Source organism: Toxotes jaculatrix, chromosome 19 (genome assembly GCF_017976425.1).
Source record: "Toxotes jaculatrix isolate fToxJac2 chromosome 19, fToxJac2.pri, whole genome shotgun sequence".
NCBI lineage: Eukaryota > Metazoa > Chordata > Actinopteri > Toxotidae > Toxotes > Toxotes jaculatrix.
The window spans coordinates 8,703,365-8,727,160 of NC_054412.1; the positions used below are offsets into that span (position 1 = coordinate 8,703,365).

The following is a 23,796-nucleotide window of genomic DNA, read 5'->3' on the forward strand; positions in this document are numbered from 1 at the left end:
TGATTATTCCACGTGGCTTAAAGAGCAACTTAACACGTCCAGAAAATCTTGTTTTCTGATCTCCAGTGGTTTAACTTTGCTGCAGTGATGTAAAAGTGTACAGCAAGGTGAGTCAGTACACTGTGACACCACTGTTGGGTGCAGTTACAGGTGAAAAAGGGGATGAAACGTTCAAACCAGAATCTAGAATCACATGGCATACAAGCAAATCACAAGAGATGCTTTATTTTAAAGTGACAGATCTGATTTTTTATGTTTACACTTCTGTTTAGCGCTGAAACCAACACCACAGATGAATTTTAGCTCCAGGTGAACTCACAGTTCAGAGCTCGCCTTTATTCATCTCAACATTTGGATGAGCTCAGTCCAACAACAGAAACACCGTTCACTGTGATTGCACATGGAGACGACATTATTCCTGCTCTGCCATAACCTTGTTACGTATAACACCACACTACCAGACTACAGCGTCCATCCCACAGACTGTTCACAGTTTGAGATCTCTCTGCTCATCATTTCCTTTTTTAAACCTGAACATGGAGCAATTTTGGAGAATGAAAGGCTAATGTGACCATGGCCTAAGGCTTGAACAGGCCTTTCTAGGCAGAATGAACGTGCAAGGAAGCTCCTTTTCTCGTTCTGTCTCGCTCCATCAGTCAGTTTGTCACCTGCAAGTATCTGCAACCTATGGTTACCCATAACGCCCTTCTCAACAGACCCACAGATATGTTTATGTATCCTAGCAGACCTATAATTCCAGCCTCGCAAAATACCTCCACAAACTTTTGCAAGAATTAGAGAGACGCTCTTGTCCCACACTGTGAACAACAGATGAACACAGATATGATACGGACTCCTTGTCTGACAGTGGATTCTGAGAGAGAGATCTCAGAGACGAATTTGTGACACTGGATGTCTGTTTGGGAAATAAAAACATGGCACAGACAGACAGAAACACACCATGTTTTCTGTGCCGTAGGTCGCAACAAGTCAAGCTTCAGGAAAGTAATCCGTGTTTCTGCAAACTGTGTAAACACCCTTTTACGACCTTTAATGTGATTATTTTGATAACACTTGTGAGGCTGCTGGAGACAGAGGTATGAGGAAGGCGGGTCGGTGGTGGTGGTGGAGAGAGAGAGGCATTGCTAAAATTCCTCTGTGGAGTGAGGAGGATATTTATCGACTGTGCATCAAGCAGGAAGGCTCCATCCGTTTCAACCAAGCACACACTTCACCAACCAAATAAACACTCCCTCTCTGACCAAAACACTCTATCCGATACAAATATACCCAGATATTTCATGTGACCTTTTTCCAGCCATTTCAAATAACGTCTGTCTCTACGTTCTTCATTATAATCTGAATAAAGATGGTTTCAAAATCACTGCTTTCGTCTTAGATAAGTGTGTATCACTTACAGAGAATACATGGCACAGTCCCTTCCCTGAGATGGTTCAAGAATAAAATACTTGGTGCAACAGCCAAGGTCACGGTGCACTGTGCTTCATAACAAACTGTACAGGTTTTTGCCTGTAAACAGCAAAAGCTGTTGGAAAATTCAGAGCATCCAGGAAGGCTTTTCCTCACTGGAGGTGACACAAGTGTTTGATTAAACGATTTATGCATGAATCAGCATTCTGATAATCGATTAACCTTTAAAAAGTCTATCTTTAAGCTAAAATGCCAAATTTTCTATTGTTCCAGCAGCTAAAATCTTTGTCTTATGAGACTGTAAACTAAGTGTCTGTGGGTTTTGGACAATGCGATGTCATCTCCTTGCACTTCAGGAAGTTTTTCACTTATTTTCACTCTTTTCTGACATTTTCCAGACCAAAAGATGAATCACCTAATTTAAAAAAAATAACTGGTAGATTGGTGGATTATGAAACTAATTGTTACTTGCAGCCCTTTTCCATCAGGTTTTGCCTAAGCAGCAGTTACATGTGCACAGTTACTATCAATGTGCACAGAAATCGTCGGCTGCAATCTGAACGTGTTAGAACACGTAAACCAAACATGACTCATCGTCATAGCATCATATCTGTCATCTTTCATCATCGTATGTCCGTAAATCTGTCTTATCAGTCTGACTGTGAACTTCACAGCGTTTAGCTCCCAAACAGAACAGCAATTAAATTCACTGAGACAAATCATCTCAAGCTGTGAAGCTGTGAAGATCTTCCAGCTCATCGTGTTGAAATTAAATCACCTTAAAATCTGTGTCACTGATTTGACTCAATATCTCGTTGATATGCCGGCGCTTTGGCTGCCAATCACCTGTTTTTATTGATTTGGAATGTGAGTGCAACAACAAACAAACAATGTGACTGTATTTTGGCCGAACGTGCAGACACTGTGGCCACCAACCTGCTACACAGAGAGACATTTTGTCAGAGGAAGAAACTTGAGTCTACATTCACAAACTGTTTCGCCCCCTGGCACAACTGGAATCACAAAACATAATAGACACTTGAGTACGACTATATCACACATTCCAATGTCACTGACAAAATACGAGTGAAAGCACTGCCACCGTGATGGTACCTGTGATAACAGCTCGGGGGCTTAACAAAACATCCAACTGCCACACACATGATGTCAGTTCGCTGGAAAACAACTGCACAAACACCCCGGCATGTAAAAACATGAGCAAACAACACACAATTCCTGAGAATTCAAGAAGAATGAACAAATGTAGCTATGTTTAAAATCTTTACCAAACGTTAAGCCCCTTGTGCGTTCTGCCTCACCCCACGTCTCCCTCAGTGTCATTTGACCTTTCTGGTGACCTTTCAGGAAGAGAGAGACGGGGCCACAAAATCTGACCTGTTGACCTCCCGCCTATAAAAAAAGTCAATAAATTCAATAGGTTATACGAGGCGCGAACAGAGCAGGTGGCGAAACATACACAGTCATTAGTAGGCACTCTCCAAATATTCATTCGCACGCTGCTGAGCAATTTACACAAAGGTAACAGTGCAGAGTCGGCAAGATGCCTCATAAGATGATGGCAGCTGGACCACAACACAGTGCAGGCCCGAAGAAATGAAAAGAGCATGTTGATAAATAAATCATTTTAGTTTCGGTTTGTTCTATTGAAATATAGAAAAATGGGGAGAAGAGTGAATGAAGCATAAATTTGGTTTATTATCTGGTATGTTTTTAACACAACAGTGTTCTGTACTTCAGCTGCCTGACACTTAAATGTGTCACAGTGACACCAGTATGTAGAAAAATCCCCCTGCTTACAGGCTGCATCGTAGGTTTTTCCCCCAGTTCACTGACAATGTAAAGTAATTTATCCAGTATTCATTAATAGTTTATCAATACACTGGGGTCACAAGGTCAAATTTCTTGCTTTGACCTGATTTGATTATTTAATGATTTGTGCTGAAATGATCGGTTGATTAACCACTTTGTTGACTAACAGAAAATTAATCAGAAACTATTTTCATAATCAAATAACTGTTGCAGTCATAATTCAAGGGGGGAAAAAAAGACAAATGTTTTCTGATTTCAGCCTCTCAAATGTGAGGATATCCTGCTCTCCTCTCTTTCACTGTCACTGTAAATTGAACATCTGGATTTATAAGTGTTGCCTACATTTTCTTGACAAAAAGATGAACAGAAAACATAATCAGCATGATTAGAAACGGTTCATTTCAGCTCTGTTTGAAAGAAAACAGTCTTTCTGTTATTGTGGAGAAGCCACGCAATGCACTTCTGTTGCTTTCTACATTTGTTATAGCTATGCTACATAATGTTTTTAATTTGATGTAATTTTTTTATCTTGTTTTCCATTTTAAGTATGAACAAGTATAATAAACAGAAAACAGTCCATTTTAGATGAAGTTCTGCACGGAGAACTTGTTTTTTTGTTTTATTTTTAAGTAAAATGATTGTTCTTTTGTGGAAATAAATTGTAAAGTGCATGATAAAAGAGTGCAATCACAAGTCACCTGACTTGAGCCTGTCATTGTCAAAGTATAACAGTCTAATTCAGTACCTGCTCTCTTCAAAGCTGTGATTGGTGTAAGACCTCTAAAAACTGCCAAAAGCAAAGAATTAATGTGTGGTTGTTCGTTAACCAGAAAGATGCTGAGTAACAGCCTGAGCCCAGGTGGCCTGTGAGCCTGTGAATGTGGTCCGGGCTGAGCTGCTGGCGTTTTATTACCGCGGGACTGCAGACAACTCGAGCCATTACTCAGCAAAATCGGCGTCAAGGCGCACACGGAGTCTGTGCGCTGCAGTACGTTACTGATGCGCACGGAGAGAAAGACGCATAAAATTTAGAGGGGGGGGAGTGGGGGGAGACGGCAGGTAGACCTTGTCTGCAAACACACAGGTAAACTGACTGATGTGGGAAAAAAAAGTAACAAGCGTCACGGCAGACACTGGGCAGCAGGATAAATTCAGCAAATGTGACACAACACTGCGGTTTCTGGTTTGTCTCCGTGCCCACCGAGTAGGGAGGTCTGCTTCACAGTGACAGGCATTAAAAGGCGTCAGTAAAGGCTTTACCTTGCTGTCGAGGACGCTGCTTTCCTCCTGGAGCACCTTCACCTCCGCACCCAGCTCCCCGGCGGAGGCTGAAGCTGACGCTGAGGTATCCTCCTGGCTCTTCCCGTCCCGCTGCACTGAGCTCTCTGCTCCCATGGCGAACAATCACAAAGGTGAACTCTTCGCGTCTTTGGCTACGGTCAGGCTAACACAACAACCCCTCCACGACCAGGATAGCACGACTGTGTTGGAGAAAGCGAGTATCCAAAGCGTCCAAATTACGAGCTCGGTACAGTGCAGCTCCGCCCCGGGGTGGCCTGGATCTGGAGTGATGAAGTGTGATGACCAGCAAACTCTTTTAGGACGCCCCCACCTCCTCCATCTCCAACACCTCCCTTCAGTATCACATGGGGCTCCGGTGCGCCGCGGCACGCCTTGCAGCATCTGAGACGGTGCTGATGGGGGGGGGGGGTACAATAAAAACACATATTAGTGACATACGGGAAGAAATCGTGCAGGGTTTAGAGAAATCCTCTGCAAACATCAAACAAAACCTGCGAGAGTCCCTGGAGAGCCATAAGGAACTTTTAAATCAAAACTGGTGCTTTGTCACGATATAAGAAAAAAAATGTGTAGAAGAAACATGGGAGAAATACACACATTCTTTTAAGGGGATTGGGTAGAAGGACACACAAACAGGTGGCAGATCAAATGTACAAGTCCTGCACACACAAAAACATTTAATACAAATATGGACTTTGTACTCTCACTGTACTTAATCTAAATTTATTTCTTAGTTAACTTCTTAGTATGACCAATGGGAATCTATATAAGTTGAAACGGTTTTGGTTGTTTCTCATTTGAATTTCCTGTTTTTACGCTGCACTGTGTGCAGTCTGAAGACAGATGTGGGGTTATTTGCCAGGCCACTGCCAATGAAATCAAATGAGATCAAACCAGACCCACAAAGTCCTGATGAAGCAGGTCCACTGAGTGGACCAGAGGTTGCATTGATTTATATATTCACAACAATGAGGAATATTACTTTTGATACTTAAATGATACCCTATCTAATTTTGAATGGAGAAGTTTATTTATTATATTAACTTTTTTTTTTGTTTTTTGTTTTTTACTATAGTGAAGCTGCTAATGCCAAATATATAAAACCTCTTCCAACATTACAACATCTCCTCTCTCATCTCTCTCCTGTGGTTAACTAGGTCAGGTAACATCTGCTTTGACATGAAAATAAACTTCTTTGGTAATGTGGTGAGACTGATTCCTATCACAATACTAGCTACACAATTAAACACAACAATCACAGCAATCTATGTAGAATTTCTCACTAAATGCAGCCTTGTTGTTTATCTACATGCATTTTTCTCCTTTGTTGATCCAGATTGACTCTCAAGATGGTATCTCTTATTTCAGTTTTCTTCTTTGCTTCTTCCCTTGTAAAACAAATGTAAGCTCAAAAATAGAGCAACAATCTACTTTTCAATTCCCCGATCTATGCTCTCTATTTAACACATTGCACATATGTTATTGTTGTTTATATAGTTTACAGTTTTCCAGGATTCACTGTACTGATGCCTCATGAAGTGTGTTAGTGTGGAGCAGCTCTGCCTCTCTGATGGGGAGATGATGTTCAGGTTTAAATGTTAATTGAAGGTTAGGCCATGTATTTTGTTTGGAATTTTAGAACGCACAAATTACAGCCCGGGTGCTCAAAGCCAAGTTCACACAGGCCTAGACTGAGGGTCCCTGCAGCTAAATCAAAAACCAAAACCTAAACACACAGTTCAGCAACACAAACAAACAAACACTTTGAACAGAGAAATAATCTGTGGAAATATAAAATCCCAGAGGTTTATGACCTGAAAACTGTATCCAGTAGCAACTTGACCTGAAGGTAACTAAAGAAGTCACTTCACTCAGACTGCTGGGGGAAAGAAGTTATCAATGTGAACAGATGAGATAAAACTGAAGAAATAATATTGTCCAAGTGACAATTGACTGAGTTCTTTGACATTTAAAGTTATTGACATTTGCTTACAGACTTAAATCTCATGTTTTGACCTTGTAAAAATGACTTTAACTGACTTAACCTGGTCTTTACTGATGTGAGAGTTCACTTACTTGAAACTTAATTCCCCTGACATGACTACATACTGTAAATCTGCAGGTTTCCGTTTCTGACGGGGATGCTGTGTCATTTTAAAGATCAGCATTGAAACCAGAAGGTCTTGCAAGGTTCTAATAAAACGTTGAGACATGCCTTGCCCCTAAAACCTTGAGACTTAAGATTTGTTCAGAGAAATCTTGAGACTTGAACCTGTCTTGATTGACGTGGACTTATAGACAAAGACTTACTTAAGCTCAGCATTCTTTAACTGATAAAGAAAACCAGTGGGCACAGTACTGTATAGTTCTTCAAAGCTGATGAGAGGTCACACTGTGACAGAAACCATTCAAACCTTTCTGAGAATTTACAGTGAAATTACTGTCCTGTAATTCAGTGTTCCTGCCAGCCTCCAAACAAGCCTCTATGGCATCTCTCTCTCTCTCTCTCTCTCTCTCTCTCTCTCCCTCTCTGCAGTGTTGACTACATTAGTACAACGGGCACATGGAGATCTAATCAGATAAATTGTAATGTTATCATGTCCAAGTAACAACAGACACATGACGAGCTAATAGGAATATCTGACGCAAACAATCAATGTACACAACACCTAATGTGGAGAACTCTGTTCAGCATTCCAGATTTTCCTTGCTGGTGAAACAGACAGTTCACCGATATTTACATGTCCAGTTCGCCACAAAATAAACAAGCAGCTTGCTGGCTATGTTGCGTGTGGTTTCACTCTAACAACACTAGAAAATGTGGTAAGTTGTCTGCAGTTAAGACTGACATGAAGCTATAACTTTCACTTCTAAAGACACCGCAGGTAAGTTTAATCACTATTAAACCTCAATAAATGTGACATAACAAAGGTGGAAATCTCAAAGGGGTAAAGTATATTAGTGTTACTGCCTCGACTCTCCAGTCCAGTTTTATATGTTTGCTTCTGTGTTTTGTAAACACTGATATGGTTTTGGTTAAATTTTTTTTTTTTTTTTAAATGTTTTTCAAAATGGTTCCTGAAATTGTTAAATTTCTGTTTGTCCCCCTGAAACAGGTACGGTAACAATGGGCAAGACAGTGCACATTTGAATATGACAACTTCGTTTACATTAATGTTGTGCTCTGTAGAAATATTAATATGTCTACAGAGCACAATAAAAGATGTAACCTTGGTTATGATAGTCAGTATCCTTGATGATGGACCCAGAAAGAGCCACGTCATTCATTGGGTCTCTTTCAGTTTCTGGATTAATTCAAGCAACTGTCAGGACATAAATGTGTCAATAACATGCCGCGACAGCACAACTTACACTTCTTAAGTATACTTCAGAGCTTAAAGAGTCATTGCACACAGAAAGTACTTCAGGACAAACTGGGAAAATGTAAAGCACAGTTGATGTAACTGACACTGGGATTCCCCTGTGACCCCAACGGTTTCACTGAAGCTGCAGAAAAGAGGACTGTGGTTACACTGCTCTGCTCCCACAGGAGCATGTGTTTAAACTGTGAATATGCAGTAGGATGTTACTAACAACAGAATGTCCAAATCCTCATGAATAAAATTCCTCATCACCTTTGCGGCACAAAGTGATCTCAGACTAGTAAAGCAGCACATTGTTAATTCATGATTCGGGCTGCGCTCGTTGTAAAATTACAGAATAATTTCAAACGCGTGCCTGCAAGACCGAGTGAACAGAGACAGGAAACCTCGTTACAGTTGTACAGAACATGTAGATAGATGAGTTAGTCAATGACCTTCAGCACAGCTGGCCCATCAGCAGTAGTGCTGATGTCATCTGAAAGACGAGGGGGGATGGGAGAGAGGAGTGAGATGGGGGAAGGAGGTTCTCATTAAAGTGAAAGCCTTACTGGATATGTCATGGTCTCCACTCAATAGAACAGTAATGTAGGGGCAAATTAAAGACACAAAGCATGCTTACATACACACACTTAGAGGAGGTAGGCTTCAGTAATTGTCACAAACAAATGTTTATTTTTCTTTCACACTTGCTGTCCTATTCCTGCTCTAAGGGAAATGGGAATCCACTCAAGGACCTTGTCCAGATACAACTGGTCTATTGTGTTCTGCTGATCACTGGCAATGAAACACAGAGCAGACTATATATGGAAGCTTAAAATCACTGCATGACTTAAATGTGAGAATATGTTAGTGAACAGATATCCAAACAACAGATATTTATAAAGTAATAACATACTTTTTTATGAGAACTGTACATGACTGTATTAGCTGATGGTGAAAAAAATCTAGGACCTTAGAGCACAAGAGCTATCACTACATCAGTTTCAGCCTGCAAACAAATGGTGTCATTGTTTGAAACTTTAGAGAAACATTCTCACACAGGACATGCAGTTGATACACGGACTGTATTTTTTTTTTTTTTTTTTTTTTCAAATGTAACAATGAAATGTTGGGAAATGCAGTGTTTTTCAGACAGAGCTGACTTTGGGAGTTGAAGAATGTAGCCCTGAGGGTTGAAGTCTGGCGAGAGCACCGTGCAGACACAGCAGGAGGTTAACTCACAAGACACTTTGTCACAAGCAGAGAATTAAGGGCTTTGCTCCAAAATAAGATGGGTGAAAATGAACATCCATTTTTGTGGTAATTATTGGGGACCAAACACAGTTTGATGTAAAACAGACGTTACCAGACAACACAGACTTCTACCCAAAAACTGCATTGTAAAGATGAAACCCTGTTTTTTCTTAAATGTTGAGCAATAAATATTTTCCTATACAATAAGATATTAACACCTGTCATCAATACGTCACACTGAACAAACAGTTATCAGGTCTAAGAAGTGTGGAGAGTATAAGAAAAAAAAACTCTAAGAAGGAGCTTTAACAAAATTGCAATCTTCAAAAAAATGTAAAACGTTTTGACCATTTCTCCAGAGTGTCACTTCATTCACGGCCACATTCACAGCAGAAATGTGCTGTTGGGCCTCTGCTGCCTCCAAGTTTTCACCAGCTACGCCGAACACAGAACATGGCCGAGAGTACACAGCCAACCAGTACCAACAATTATACATGATAATGCAGGACTCAGAGGATAATGTACTTTAGTGGTGGAAGTTTACAAACAGATTTGCAAGAAATCAAATAAACAAAAGGCAAAATGATACAGTGAGTCCCAGAGCTGCCTGCTTTATCCACTGGATAATGCAGCCTCAAATAATTTGAGCCATTTTGAAGCAGCCCAGGAGTTACACTCACAGACATTCACAGGGACCTGTCCTTGGTACTGAAATTAGCCAGTCTATTAAAAATGAGCGCTAAAAGATGAGAGCCTAAACTACTGGCTCCTTCGGCAGAGCGAAGTCAGAAGCTCAACATAAACAACTCTGACCTGACAAAACGGGGATTTTCCAGCACATTACAAAGCAATGACGAAGCCCCCTCCTCATCAACACCATGTCTTCAAATCTGTCATCAGTTCAAAACAAGAGGGTTTAGTCTCTCTCCCCAGCACACACACACACACACACACACACGGTAAATATGCCGTTGGAGCACTACTGTATAAATGAGAGCATTCCTGCAGCCTCGACTGTAGTTAAAGTGCCAGATCCTGCCTGGTGAACACAGAGAATAACAGACTGAGCAGGTGTGGAATGCCAGCTATGACAGGCACACACATGTGCACACATGTACATTGGCTCCATGTTGCAAACCCAAACACCTCATAATGACAGATGCTGCACCCTGAGGTGCTGCCTGGGGGCCCGATCCATCGTCTTTTGGGCACGCTTCCAACACTAGGGCCGCCCCCCTGTGGGAGTAAAGATGCACTTGGTGGAAAAACACAAGCAAATGGATGAAAAATTAAAAGTTGTGATGTGAAGCGAGTGAGTGGAGTTAGAAAGAGAAAGAGGAAGGGTTTTTTTTGTGCATTGAGGTAACTTCTCTGAGAACCACGAGACAACAGGAAGAGAACAAGTGTGTCCAAACAACAGATGGGCTGAGCCACAAGTCAACTGCTGGGTGTGAAGACACAAACACACGGTTTTGGAGTAAAGAAAAGGTTTATTCGAAAAGAACGTTTGATCTCTGAGAGCCAAAATGTTTAACATACAACTGTTGTCAATGAGAAGAATGCTAAATGTTTTCAGAGCGGAAACCGGCTGCTTTCAAATCTGAAATTATGTTTGGTTTAGACATTGCAGAGTAAAACGTAAGTTATGGCCACATCTTACATTTCATCTGTTATTTCTGTCCTTTGATGAGCCCAAGAGGGGACAAGTCAGGAGACACAGAGGCTGGATGTTAGCCATTTGGTATCAGACAATCAAAACTAGATGTTGAAGTAGGCATCTTGAATTGTGAGAACACGGTTACATTCAGCAGTCTGGATGCAAACCAGCATATGAGCAATGAGAATTGGAAACTGCAAAAGACTGTTGTATTAAAATGTAAAATCAGTGTTTTCCCACTGTTTTCTATATATATTGAAATTAAGGTAACCTCTACTAACATCTTAAAAATTAGTACACTTTCATGAAATAAAGGATCAACATTCAGAAAAAAACATGCTTGAACAATATCTCAAAAATGACTCAAAGTGATGAGTGTAACCTGTGACTTTTAGTGATTTTCACTTAGTACAGCAGCTTGGACATTTAGCAGGAGGCGAGGATACTGGTCGTCATTAGATGTAAGAAAAGGGCCATACCAGCTTTTTGTGCGTATATCAGCGATTTAGTTAATAAATACACAAACTGTGAACATTTCAGGTAAAAAAGCTTAGAATTATAGCACCATTATAAGACATTTTAGTATTTTTTTTTGTTCACAAAAGACATAAAAAAATATTAAAGTAAAATTCAGCATGGTTTGAACTAACTACACGCAACGCATTTATGATATACACGGTATGGCTGTAGGAGGTTATCTTTGGCATATCACACTAATGTGCAAATAAAGCATAAATGAGTAATCTTGTTTTTTCGTAATTTTGCTTTTCGTAACATGTGACTGGGAAGAGTAACAAAACATTTCCTGCCCGACGTACAGTGGATAGATGCATTTTATGATGCACGCATGCACGGAGCTGAAGGTCTTGAAAAGAGATCACACACTCTGTGACAAAAACAAGATGGTGAATTAAACTGTGTGAATGAGTGAGAGAGTGTGTCACCTCTCAGCCTGGAGCCCTGGCACCGAGTGAATGTAGTAAACTGAAAACTTCAGGGAAGAAATAAAGCCTCACGTAACAAGTTATACAAACAATGACAACCTGTAAAATATTTATCATGATACAACGGCAGCTCATTTAGATCACTGGAATGGTAGAATAGTTTGTACTGATGTGTATGTGATAATACCTATATGGATCGCTTTAACAGGAGCATGCTCAGAAGAGCCCAGTGATCTCCTCTGTGACCGGGTCAAGGTCAATGTCGTAGAAACAGGGCCGGGTTGGCAGGCCAGGCATGGTGCTCATCTGAGGAAGAGAACCACAAAAGCAGAGTGTAAGAACTGCTAAGAGAAAATGACTCAACTCCAAAACTTCTCAAAATTATCACAATTTTAAAAAACCCTGCACCCTGTTCATGTTTTTTTTTTCATACGTTGAATAAAATTGAAAAAGCTCTCAAAATGTTTCCCTTGTATATTTATTTATCTATATGCTTAAATGTTCAGTTGTTTAGACAAAAATGATCAGATGTCAATACACAGAGTCAAGCACTCTGAATGAGAAAGATGTACCATTAATTTACCATTAAATTCACATATTAAATGAAATATGATGTTCCAGCATTGGACCTTACTAAGGCATAACACGGCTGGTGCATAACTTTTGTCTTTAGAGAGGAGTTTCATAAAAATGCCAGTGACTACAGAACCCAATAAGATGGTAATATTACAATCTATAACTAACAACTAAAAGCTCATATTAAAGCCTTTACCACAACACAGCTGTTCCACACCAAAAGAGAATCCATTAAGATTTTGTATCAAACCTTACGTGAAAGAGACAGAACAAAATCAGCCCCCACAGGTTTCAATGACTATAATCTGGACTCATTTAAGTCCAGAGAGACAGACGATCAACGTGCTGACAACCTCCACTTTAGTGGTGATGAATTTAGGCATAGACAGTGGTTGCTTTGTTCTCACTGTCATCAAAATAAAAGATAACAAAAGGCTGCCTTAAAGAGACGAGACAAGGTCAAGGAGATGTACACAAAGTCCCAGTGGTAATACTAACTGTCGTATTCATGGATCGAGGTAATGTGCAACGTGTGCAATGATTTTATAGCAACTGCTATTTGAAATAGTGGAAACCCCTGATGTTTGGGTTTCCTGAACTGACTGTAATCAAAGGAGTGTTAAATGCTGATGATCATCAACATAATAATGAGAATTATTTCCAAAAGTATTTTCCAAATTGGTGAAGTAACTGCCCCTGTATGGGTGTGGACATAAAAACAGGAAAACAACTTCAATGTTTTTTTTTTAGTTACATAACATTTATTCCGATATATTCTGGAGAAACTTGTCCTCCTGCTTTGTCCACCACTACAGTGTGTGTGTGTGTGTGTGTGTGTGTGTGTGTGTGTGTGTGTGTGTGTGTGTGTGTGTGTGTGTGTGTGTGTGTGTGTGTGTGTGTGTGAGATCATGCATGTGGGAACCCTGTTACTATCACCAGCTGATAGCCAGACCTGTCAGGGAGAGCCATGTGGAGTTTTTACTGATGATGATTCAATAAAAAAACGAAAGAAAAAAAAAAAACGAGACGGGAAATTCACAATTTGTGACAAGGACAGGAGAGAGCATGTGAATGGAAGCCCACACGTACAGTGAAGAGCTTTACTGGTCAGATGTTGACAGAATTTCCTATGAGCAAGAGAGTAATTAAAGGATTTTCATTAGGCCTATGTGCCAAAACAAATGGAAATCTAAATTTTCTCAGTTGTAAATGTGGTCCCTCTCTCACATGTTTTGTTGTAAGACAGATGGAGAGAAAGTAGTTTGCACACTACAATTGATCAAAGCCAACAGTCTGACTCATAAAACACTTTCCTCTCCCAAAACCCAGCCGGATCGTCCCGTCCAAGCCGAAGAGTAAATTATCTTGCTCATTAGACAGGGAGCGACATTCTTTGCATGCCTCCTTCCCTCTGACCCAGGGCCGGTTTTATGGGCCCATTAGAGTAAATGAGACAGGAGGAAGTGACCAGCCAATTTCCTGTCTGAGGAAATGTGGCTCTGACAGTAAATGAAGGGACAAAACAAGGAATACATGGTTACACAATCTGACAGACCCAGCCTCATTGTTGGCTGGTCTGATGTCAGCTGTGAGTGCTGCTACATGACACATCCATCAATAAGGCTTTAACCACAGATGACTCAGACTATGAGCAGATTTAAAGGACTTCAGTACCACTGCATTACATTACGTTCTAATGGAATAAATTAAGAACAATTATTATTTACACCTAAAAATGTGTTTAGCTTATCGTTACCTCACTTGGATGTTTGAGCTTCACTGTGCAGAACGATGATGTTTGATACTAGACACTGACACTGTACAGTGGGGGAAACTTTTTCAGTGCTCACCTTTAATATGAATTTAAGGTGTGTACATGCAGTACGAGCAGGATTGTGTGACATAACAACAAGTTTTAAAGCTGAACGTAGTCCAATGTACAACTTATGCAAGTGTGATGTGTCCAGAATTTTGGCTGTTGATGGAATCTAAAGACATTTTTTTTTTGACACATTAGTTTTTATTGAAGGTTTTTCCTTTATATAAATGTAATAGACAAGTTCAAACACAAATACTAACATGTGGGATTTACATTCTTAGTAATCTGTCCATGTTCTTATTTTTATCTATTCAATCAACTGTCAGCATCTAAAGAATTTTTAAATAGATAATTGAACTTTTTTGGACAAAAACCACATCAGATACAAATTAAATTTCGTTATCAACTGGCTTCACAAATTTTTCTTCTCATCTCTTTAGAATAAAATATTAGGCTGCTCATTTAACTATCAAAAGATGGTAAAATGTAAAGACGAACCGTCAAGGTTCTGAAAGCAACAAAAGATGCAGTGTTCTGCCGGCCCTCCTCTCAAAAGCCTGAGAACAAGTTGGCACTCGCAAAAACACATAACACTCCGTAGCTAAAGTTGGAAACTCCACTCGGCCAAATAAGTCGCCCCCATTATGCCAAACACAATGTGCCTTTGTCGGGGAAAACCCTGAAGGAGACAATGTAGCTGGATTTCTACCCCCTCTGATTTTGGAGAAGAGTCTCAGTCAACAAACAGCACAGTTGCTAAAGAGGAGGACTGAGGGGATTATGAAATTGAATTCACGAGCAAACACTTGTGCCATTTAAGATTAATGGACCACTGAAGGGAGGGAAATGTCAAAATTACAATAAGTGCGAAATTAAACATTTAATTAAAAGACAGAGTGATGCTTCTTGTTTCGACTGTATAATCTAATGAAGCTGCATTCTTGGCCGTGAGATGATCGGGATAAATCAATGGATAAATTGCCCAGTGAGTGGAAAGGTGAGGCTGGAGTGATGAGACTGAAGAGTTCATGGGTGAAGTTTGAACTCTCACCTGTGAGAGCGCATTGCTTCCCTAAGGGAGCACTTTGAACTTCCCAGTGCCAAGTTGTAATCACTCAGACAAGAGTCTTGTTTAGGACTCAGGTCAGAGTGAAGAGTGCTCAATGCAATTTAAAGGCAAAGCACAGGGAATTTAATACAAAGTAGTAATGAGACGTAGAGCTTAGGAAGTAAATGAGACAGGGACATTACTTCACGTGGTAACGTACTGTATCGTGACACTGTGTGACCTGTCTGAACTTATGTCTGCTTTATTTTTACTGTAACTGAACATGAAGTGCATGTCAGTTTTAAAGATAAATATATCCCTGGATTTACGGAGCTCAATGGACTTTGAGTCATTAACAAAGTCAGGCAAAATAAATTAAGCTCTACTTACATTTCATGTGTGCTTTCTTTCACAGATGTAATCACAGTCCTTTAACCAATCTACAGTATGTTAAACATTAACCAGCTGTCACCATGTGAAATATCCAGGAAGGTTGTTGTTTTTTTTTTTTTTTTTTTAATAAATCTGAACTAGTTTGGGTTTAATGGTGCAGTGGAGGTTGCTCTAACGGGATATGAACTCTACAGAGATCTATTGTTCTGCTTGCGACCCCTCCCTCACATATCTGAAGAGTGACATCAGCCCCTTCCTGATTCTTCACCCTGTAAAGACCCTTAACCCACCCCTCCATCTGAACTTCCCCCTCCTCTCATACCCACACCCTCATCGCTTCAGGAGTTTTGCTGGTGAGATCTTTGCACTTCTGAGTTAAGTATGACCTGAGGGTCTGTTGGCCATTTTAATTAAATAAAAAATGCCCAAACATTATGAAACATTATGTTTACTATAATCACAGAGAAACAAAGAACACTACAAACTTTTAATCTAATCTAATAAAGATTTTTGCTTCAAGTTCATCTGACAGTAGTGAAAAGCTCTTTGGCTCTTTCTAACTTCAATCTATGGATCAGTCTGGCAGACAGAGACTAAGCTAAAGAGTTCAAAGACCTAACTAGAGACTCCGTTTGGGTTGTGAGTCACAGTTCAAGGGTCATCAACGTGCCAGTGGCTCCATGGGCCACAGCAGATCAAAGGCATGGTAGGAAGGCATGACAGACGCCACACCAAGACACTGCCACCCCTTCCCAGCATGCCCGGTGTTTGACACCTCTGTCTCAGCCTATCAAAGCTCGGTCCCCCTGGGCACACTGGTGAAACAGCAGGAGACAAAACGCTCAGGAAGCCACTTCCTTCCTGCCCGGCCCATCGTCAACCAAGAGGTTTCAGCAAGCGGAATTCAGCTCTAACCAGCTCAATAATACGGTCAGGAAAAGCAGGGGGCAGGACCAAAACCATAAATGTGGTTGTGAGAAAACTCATGGGAAGGAGGAAGGATGGTGGGACAAAGCACCTGCAAGAGTTAATGATCCGAGTGGAGTGATGGAAATAACATTTCTGCTATGACACAGCCCTGAAAACATCCTGGTGAGGCCTAACCTCACAGCAACAAGCCACATGGGCTTTACATTAACTTTTCACTAAGAACAGATGAACTTAATTTCTGTCCACAACCCCGAATGATCAAAGTGAGCAGCAGGAGATATCAGTGTCTGACCTGGACACTACAGTAACAAGGTAAAGGAAGGGCATCAGGCTGTAAAATTAGATTCAGTGTCTTGTGTGTTGGTCACCCTGCTACATAGACAAAAATGTATGAACACACACCAACTGAAACGCTGCAATACACATTTGTCCACCTTTGTCCACCAAAGTGATACTGTGACTTTAATTTAATAATTAATTTCTGTATGAATATATGGTGCAAGAAGAAATCAAACGGACCAAGAAGCAAAGAACAGAAAGAGTAAAGCAGAAAATGGTAAACAGAATTTCTTAAAAAAGACAAAAACAAAAAAACAAGCATATATTTGTAAAAAAAGCACTATATTTAGTGCGTTCTAGTGATCCAATTAATGTTTGTGTTGTAGTCGGGTGTCGTCAAAGACTAAAGTAAAACTGAACTGAAAATGTTTCTGGTTCTCTGGCAGTTATGAAACAGTTCACTGCAAACAACAGTACATGCTTGTGTTCAGAAGACACTTTAAAAAAAACCTGTGGAATGTGACTGTGACCTAGCCCACAAGGCACAGACAATGAAGTTAGCATTATCCTGCTGTTTGTGCTCTGTTGCAGACCACGTACCGTCCCCACAAGTGGGTAGATGAAGCCAGCCCCAATGCTTGCGCGAACTTCTCTGATCGGCAAAACAAATCCGGTGGGTGCACCCTTCTTGTCAGGCATGTGGGACAGGGACAGGTGGGTCTTGGCCATGCAGATGGGCAATGAACCGTAGCCCTGGTTATAGGGAAAAGAAAAATGAATGGTTGGTGTGTGTGTGTGTGTGTGTGTGTGTGTGTCAGAGAGAGAAAGGAGATGAGCTACATGACTCCTGTCTATGCAGCATCAGTTATCTCACCTGTTGATCGTAGTAATCGATCTTGGCTTTGGCTGCTGGAGACAGCTCGATGTCATCAGCTCCATACACTTTCTGGGCAATGGTTCTGATCTTCTCTGCTATTGGCATCTATAGGAAAGACAGCGCATCAGAGAAAGGTGGAAATGTATCAGCATTCAAGTCAAAGGGAATAATGGGGGGGAAAAAGGTTTAGTGAATACACATCTATGTGACATCAGGGTTAAAAAGAGCTAAACAGAGTAAATTAAATCATTCGACTTTTACTCTTGTCTCTTATTGTATACTTTTCTCAGCAAACATCAGAGAAGTCGATCTCCTAAGCCGTAACTTGCCAGGCAACATCTTATTAAGCATAATCTTTATAATCCCAGCACGGTGGCTCAATGAAATGTTGGATTTCTGTGACAGCCACAAGACCATAGAGGAATATGAGTTCACCTGACAGTTACTGAAATCATGTTACAGTGGCTGGGATTTGCAAAGAGAAGTTAAACTGCAGCCTTTCTTTACTGCTGATGTGTGCCATGAAAATAGGTGCTTCAGCTCTGGGTTGTTCTCTCCGGCTCTGTTTTGGGGCCGCTTTGTGATGCTTGGAGTCTGCTGCTCCACCAAGTGTCCTATTCTGAGGTCATATGTCACTCCATGCATCCTCCAACCTACCCTTTCCTTTGACCTACCTCATGATCCCAACCCCACGAAGTTGGCACTGTGAACTTGGAATAATGTGAAAATTGAATGCTGGACTTAATAATTAATTAATTTCACTGGACATCTTTTATTGGACTTCAATTTAATTTAATTTATTAAATCAGTCCTGGACTTATTGTACTCTAGTTATTGGACTCTTGTTATGCTGGCACACACATACTGTAAATAGGTGCACACAAAGACACACACACACACACACACACTGCAACAGGATCAGTTAATTTACGTCACAACTTCCCAAACTCACTAACTCAAACCAGCTGATGTTTTTTACCTCCACATTCTCTGGCCATGCTCCCACAGACAACTTCACCATTTACTGCAAACAGGATGTGCCCAATACAGAAAAAGTAGGAATAGGCATAATGACAACTGCCTGTCATACGGCAATGAAACAAAGACATTGAATTCAATGGCATGTCTTTCAATACAGGGCTGTATTCTTTGTTGAGAAACACACAACGTGCAGATTTATATTTATAGCACTAGCTCTCACCTCTGTGTTGTACAGGAACTGGAAGTAGCTGGGTCTGCTGGCAGCTTCATTCACAGCATGGGCCAGCTCTAAAGACCCTCGCCCACCCTGCGCCCAGTGGTGACATGGTACAGCGTCAGATGCTCCACACTCTTTTGCAATCTGACACACAAGGTCAATCTCTGCCTGGGTGTCTGTCCTGAAGGATCACCAAAGGAAATGTTAGCAGTGACTGATGGCCATGACGACAAATTATGTATTTTAAGACAAAATAAACCAAACAAAAATGATGCTTTTGTGGCTAAAAGGAATATATGGACTATGTGCTGTTCAGTCTATTATATTACTGTGTATTATGAAAATATTTTGTTTTTGTGGATGTGTGTGTCTATAAGCATTTTACTTGAAGACATTGAGCGCCACCACGACTGGTACCCCAAACAGATGTGCGATCTGGATCTGCTTCCTGAGATTGCTATTGCAACCACCTGCAACCAGGCTCAGATTCTAGAGGAGGAAGGTCAAAGGTCAGGAATGTATAACTGTAAGTCCCCTAATACTACAGTACAGAAGAAGACTGTGGTAGTACCCTGGTGGGCGCAGTTATTCGTTAATCATTCTCATATTGTATACTACTACGTGCAGAACTTCAGTTACTCCCAGGCACATTAACAGCATATTCATTCAGCTACTCCAAGTTTGACCACAGTAATCCAATCTTTCAACTGTGTGTGTGTGTGTGTGTGTGCACGCAGCCGCAGGCTCAGAGCAGTAGGGCCATACATGTCCCATAAATTCATTTCCCTGGCTCTGTTTTCCCCAGTACTTCTGGTTCTCGTTACAGGCTTCACAATTAACTTATACTGCTTCATTATTTACTCAGCTGAACCTGCCTGAGAGACCAGTGATTCTATCCAGATATGGACATGCGTGCACACACATGCGCACACACACACACAGCCCAAAAGAATCCCACAACCACTTTGCTAAGGCCCACATAACCCGGAAACCACATGCAAAGGTTCTATTTGTGCTGTTAATCGAATGAGTGCTCTTAACCATGTTAGTGGGCGATGTATTTATGCATATGGGTGGGGAATTAAATGTCAGCGAGAATACAGCTGGAGGCCTGAGGCAGAGTAAAAACTGAAACTTCCTTTATTGCATCACACATGTGTGAAATGATGGCTCATTTCCCGAGTTCTTCCTGGCCTGTAGCACATGCACTTGGCCTAAAGGACAAACCCAGTATAACGTATTTGATAAGTGATATGCAATATTGTGCGAGCTGTGTTGCCCCAGTGCATAAGTGTGCAGTAAGTCATTTACATGTAGCTCAGAGTGATCCTAAATGTTCACATCTTTACAGAAGGTCGGAGCAGTATGAGGCCCTAAGGGCATGCTGGGAATGTCGAGGGACACAAAGCTACACTAAGAGGATGCCGTATCACCAAGGCTATCCATGTGCAAGGCTGTCATTTAACTCAAAAAACACAACACAGACACACCACCAAACAGCGTTATGTTAATGAGCACGTGATTGTCTTATAATTGAAGTCTTGCATTGGCCAATGAGTTTAAATAGCTTTAAATTTTTTGTAAACAGCCTGACCTTTACAACTAATTGTAATAACAACAGGCTCACCCAATTATTTTTAACTTGATTGCAAGTAATGACACAACCCACCAACTGCTCAGCTCAAAATGTTTACACATTTGTCATGTCTAAGACATATTTATATTTTTCCACACTGGCTATGCTTATTTGTGTGGGTTTTCATTAATGTGGTTCTGTACGGTTCATACCTCATCGATGTACTCTTTAGGAAGAGGTGCGCCTGCTGACACCTGAAAACACAAAAACAACAAATAATCACACACTTCCGTATCATACTGCATTTAGCAGTGTATAATTTTGCATTTTGTTGAACATTTCTGGGCGCAATTGTTTGTCATGAAGAACTGCTGTTTTCTTGCCTTGAACGTTTCCATGGAGAAACAAGTGAAAACTGTTAACTGTTGGGAATTCAAGAAATGCCAAGAAATTCTAAGCAAATTTCAATAATAGATTTAACTGTATGAACATGGGCTATTCAAGTATTTTTTTTTTTCATGGAGGAATTCACAAACATCTGTAAGTTTCAAAACCAAACAGGAACACTTGTCCTAACCCTAACCCTTGCCATTAAATGGCCTTCATGTTTGAACGGGATATATACAGTATGTACATTCTGTGTCTTATCTTCACTGTCATTATGGAGGTCTGGCAGGTCATCCTACAAGAGGAAAACCTAATGAACAGCTGAAAGGCTGGTGGATTGAGTTAAACCACACAGAAGAGCCGTTGTTTATTAATCATCCATAAAAAGACTTGAAACCTTGCTATGTGTATGAGTGCAGTGCAGCGTACACCATTCAGCCACGGCATTATAACTGGCAACTAGTTTTAATGCTGTGGCTGATCAGTGTATACAACAAAAAGATAAGCACAAAGAAAACTTGCAATGACTGTAATAACTTTTAATTTGATAAATTTCTATTGAGTTACAGCTCCTTAAAAACACAGCAGCTCATGGCCATTAAAAGTATGTTACTGAACTAGCTAATCAAATTACTTGATCCTGCATTTCAAGAATGGTACTGCACTGTCCGATAGCAAATTTCCCTGAGGCACAGCTGATTTGTTTCCTAGATTACACTTGTCACGCAAAGGTTTAACATATGCTATTTATGACAAGCTGACCTGAGTATGGGATTCATCTTCAGACTGGTTAATTCAACATCCCTCTGTGCCTATCACTGTCTTTTACAGTTTAAGGTTGTGGACAGGACCCATATGTCCAAAGGCAAACTGCCTCATATTTACCCAAATACCTGCCCTGAGAATTGTAGAAGCGATGTGGCTTCCCTTGTCCATTTGTTCTAGTGGTGTTTAAACCTGGAAAAAATGGACTGATGTGGCCCAAACTGTTTCCCTTATTCTCCATTTTGACTGAGAACCCAATCTTGTGGTAGCCCGTTTTGTCCACCACTTGAGAGAATGACGAGCACCTGACTCCAGTCAAGTGCTGCACATTATCCTTCGCCTCCCTTTTGGCAAGACATGCTGCATTACTAAGATGGGGGGACGCTGCCCTGCATGTTGTTCCCCTTTATTATGGATGTGCAATGTAAAACTGCCATATCTGCTGTGCACCCTACAAATCTGTGTCTATTATATGAGCACAATTGTTTTTACTTGTGTAAATCTGTATAAATCTGTATAAACAACATTCGCTGTTTCTCTCAACTAATTTGAGTACATTTTGTTCATTTGTTTAAAATTAAATTAAAATAATTCTTGATAAAAAAAAAGAGTTTGTTACAGTTTATGTGGGGACTGTGACTCTGTAAGCAACAGTGTCACATTCTAGTTAAGGATGTTGAAGACAGTCATGCCACTGATAACTTAATTCCATTAGATCAGAGATAATGCATGTGTGCACATAATGATATCTTAAGACAGAACTATGGAGAGAAAAACACTGAGAATAAGGTGAGGTGACCATTGTGAAGTTGTACTTATCCAATGCAATTCATACACATCATCGTGTTGACTACAGTGTATTAGAGTAATAGTGCTGTGTAACTTACATTTGGACCTCCTCCATGCATCTTCAGTGCTCGCACAGTTGCAACCAGCACCACCACATTAGGCCTCAGACCCGATGCTCGACATTTGATGTTGAAGAATTTCTCCATCCCGATGTCTGCTCCAAAACCAGCTTCAGTCACTGCAGGGAAACAGACATGTTTTTTTTGTTGTTTTTTTTAATACAAGACACCAGAAAACACAGCTATACAGAACATTAATATAGCTACCAATAATTTATTGAGAGTATTATAAGCATCTGATCAGCAAATAATAATAAGCAGATAGTTAAGCAATTACGTTTGTAGCAGCAGCACTGGTTTATCATATGTTTATGATCTGGGGTTTATTATCTGTGACATAAATTATGATGATGCCATTGATATGCTGACCTGATTGCCACTCATGTTTCTACTCCTCTCCTCTTTACTTCTTTAATCTCTGTTAAACGCCATGTTTGACTGAACTTGACCTTGAAACAACTTTATATACACATGTAAGCTAAGTTCATGGGAATCGTGGGAATAAGAAGTGAGTCTGACTGTGTTTCTCTGTGAACAGTAAAGCTGTATGTAATGGGTTCACTGTAAGGCCTCTCCAAGAGACAGAGGGCTTCTGATATGGACGGCCCTACACACAGGCCTCTTGAACATGTTCCAACCAAAGCAAATAGTCCACCTGGAATGACGGCCTTGTTAAGATAAGGTTTCCTGTTACTGTAGTCATGCGTGTATGTGTGTGGGACCGTCTGTATGTGTATGGCACCATTGTTCTAAAACACTTGCTGGAGGCCAGAGGAAGACTAAGGTTGATTTCACACCTAACTTGTTTACTGAGGTTTTAACAACGACTGGCGTATTTCCCCATTTAATGCAGTCTGTTTAGCTTGATGGGAACTCTGTCATTTGAACCTGGAGGGGAAAAAAATAATTGCACGTACACCACCAGAGAAGCTGGACACTGAAGTCTGCTTCTAAGGCCACTCTGGTGCTTGTTGTGTGTTTGTAGTAAAAATCCAAAATGAGGGCAATAATGGGATACTTAAATGAATTCAAAAGCTAAACTGAATAAATTTGTTCTGACATCCTTCCTTCCTCTGTTTCTATCTGCCAGTTAGTACTATTACCATTCGGTTTGAGTATCAAGCTTCATGAAGTCTTTCTGACCGCCAAAGAAGACCAATGTGACTTGCTGTCAAACAGAAGACTGTCCAAATGACACCACGTTAACAACTCATGGCACATTAGTAACAGATTAACCCTAAAGGGCCTAGATCTAACGCA

The 23,796-nt window shown here is 40.6% G+C and overlaps 2 protein-coding genes across 4 annotated transcripts in view; both read right to left on the reverse strand.

The window, feature by feature from the left end:
• The window catches only part of akap12b (A kinase (PRKA) anchor protein 12b), a 43,959-nt gene extending 39,147 nt beyond the window's left edge, over positions 1–4,812 (reverse strand). Inside the window, exon 1 of the mRNA XM_041064163.1 lies at positions 4,522–4,812. Coding sequence (XP_040920097.1) covers positions 4,522–4,656 — 135 coding nt within the window. The 5' untranslated portion in view covers positions 4,657–4,812. The remainder of the gene's footprint in view (positions 1–4,521) is intronic.
• A 5,843-nt stretch (positions 4,813–10,655) lies between these two features.
• Positions 10,656–23,796, reverse strand: part of mthfd1l (methylenetetrahydrofolate dehydrogenase (NADP+ dependent) 1 like) — a 33,369-nt gene continuing 20,228 nt past the window's right edge. For 2 of the 3 annotated variants that reach the window (XM_041064808.1, XM_041064811.1), the window contains exons 21-27: positions 22,516–22,655; positions 20,689–20,730; positions 19,286–19,389; positions 18,904–19,081; positions 17,700–17,807; positions 17,426–17,578; positions 10,656–12,086 (exon numbers count right to left, since the gene is read on the reverse strand). In XM_041064808.1, the coding sequence (XP_040920742.1) occupies positions 11,997–12,086; positions 17,426–17,578; positions 17,700–17,807; positions 18,904–19,081; positions 19,286–19,389; positions 20,689–20,730; positions 22,516–22,655 (815 nt within the window). In that variant the 3' untranslated portion in view covers positions 10,656–11,996. The remainder of the gene's footprint in view (positions 12,087–17,425; positions 17,579–17,699; positions 17,808–18,903; positions 19,082–19,285; positions 19,390–20,688; positions 20,731–22,515; positions 22,656–23,796) is intronic. The other variant, XM_041064810.1, reaches the window with a different exon arrangement.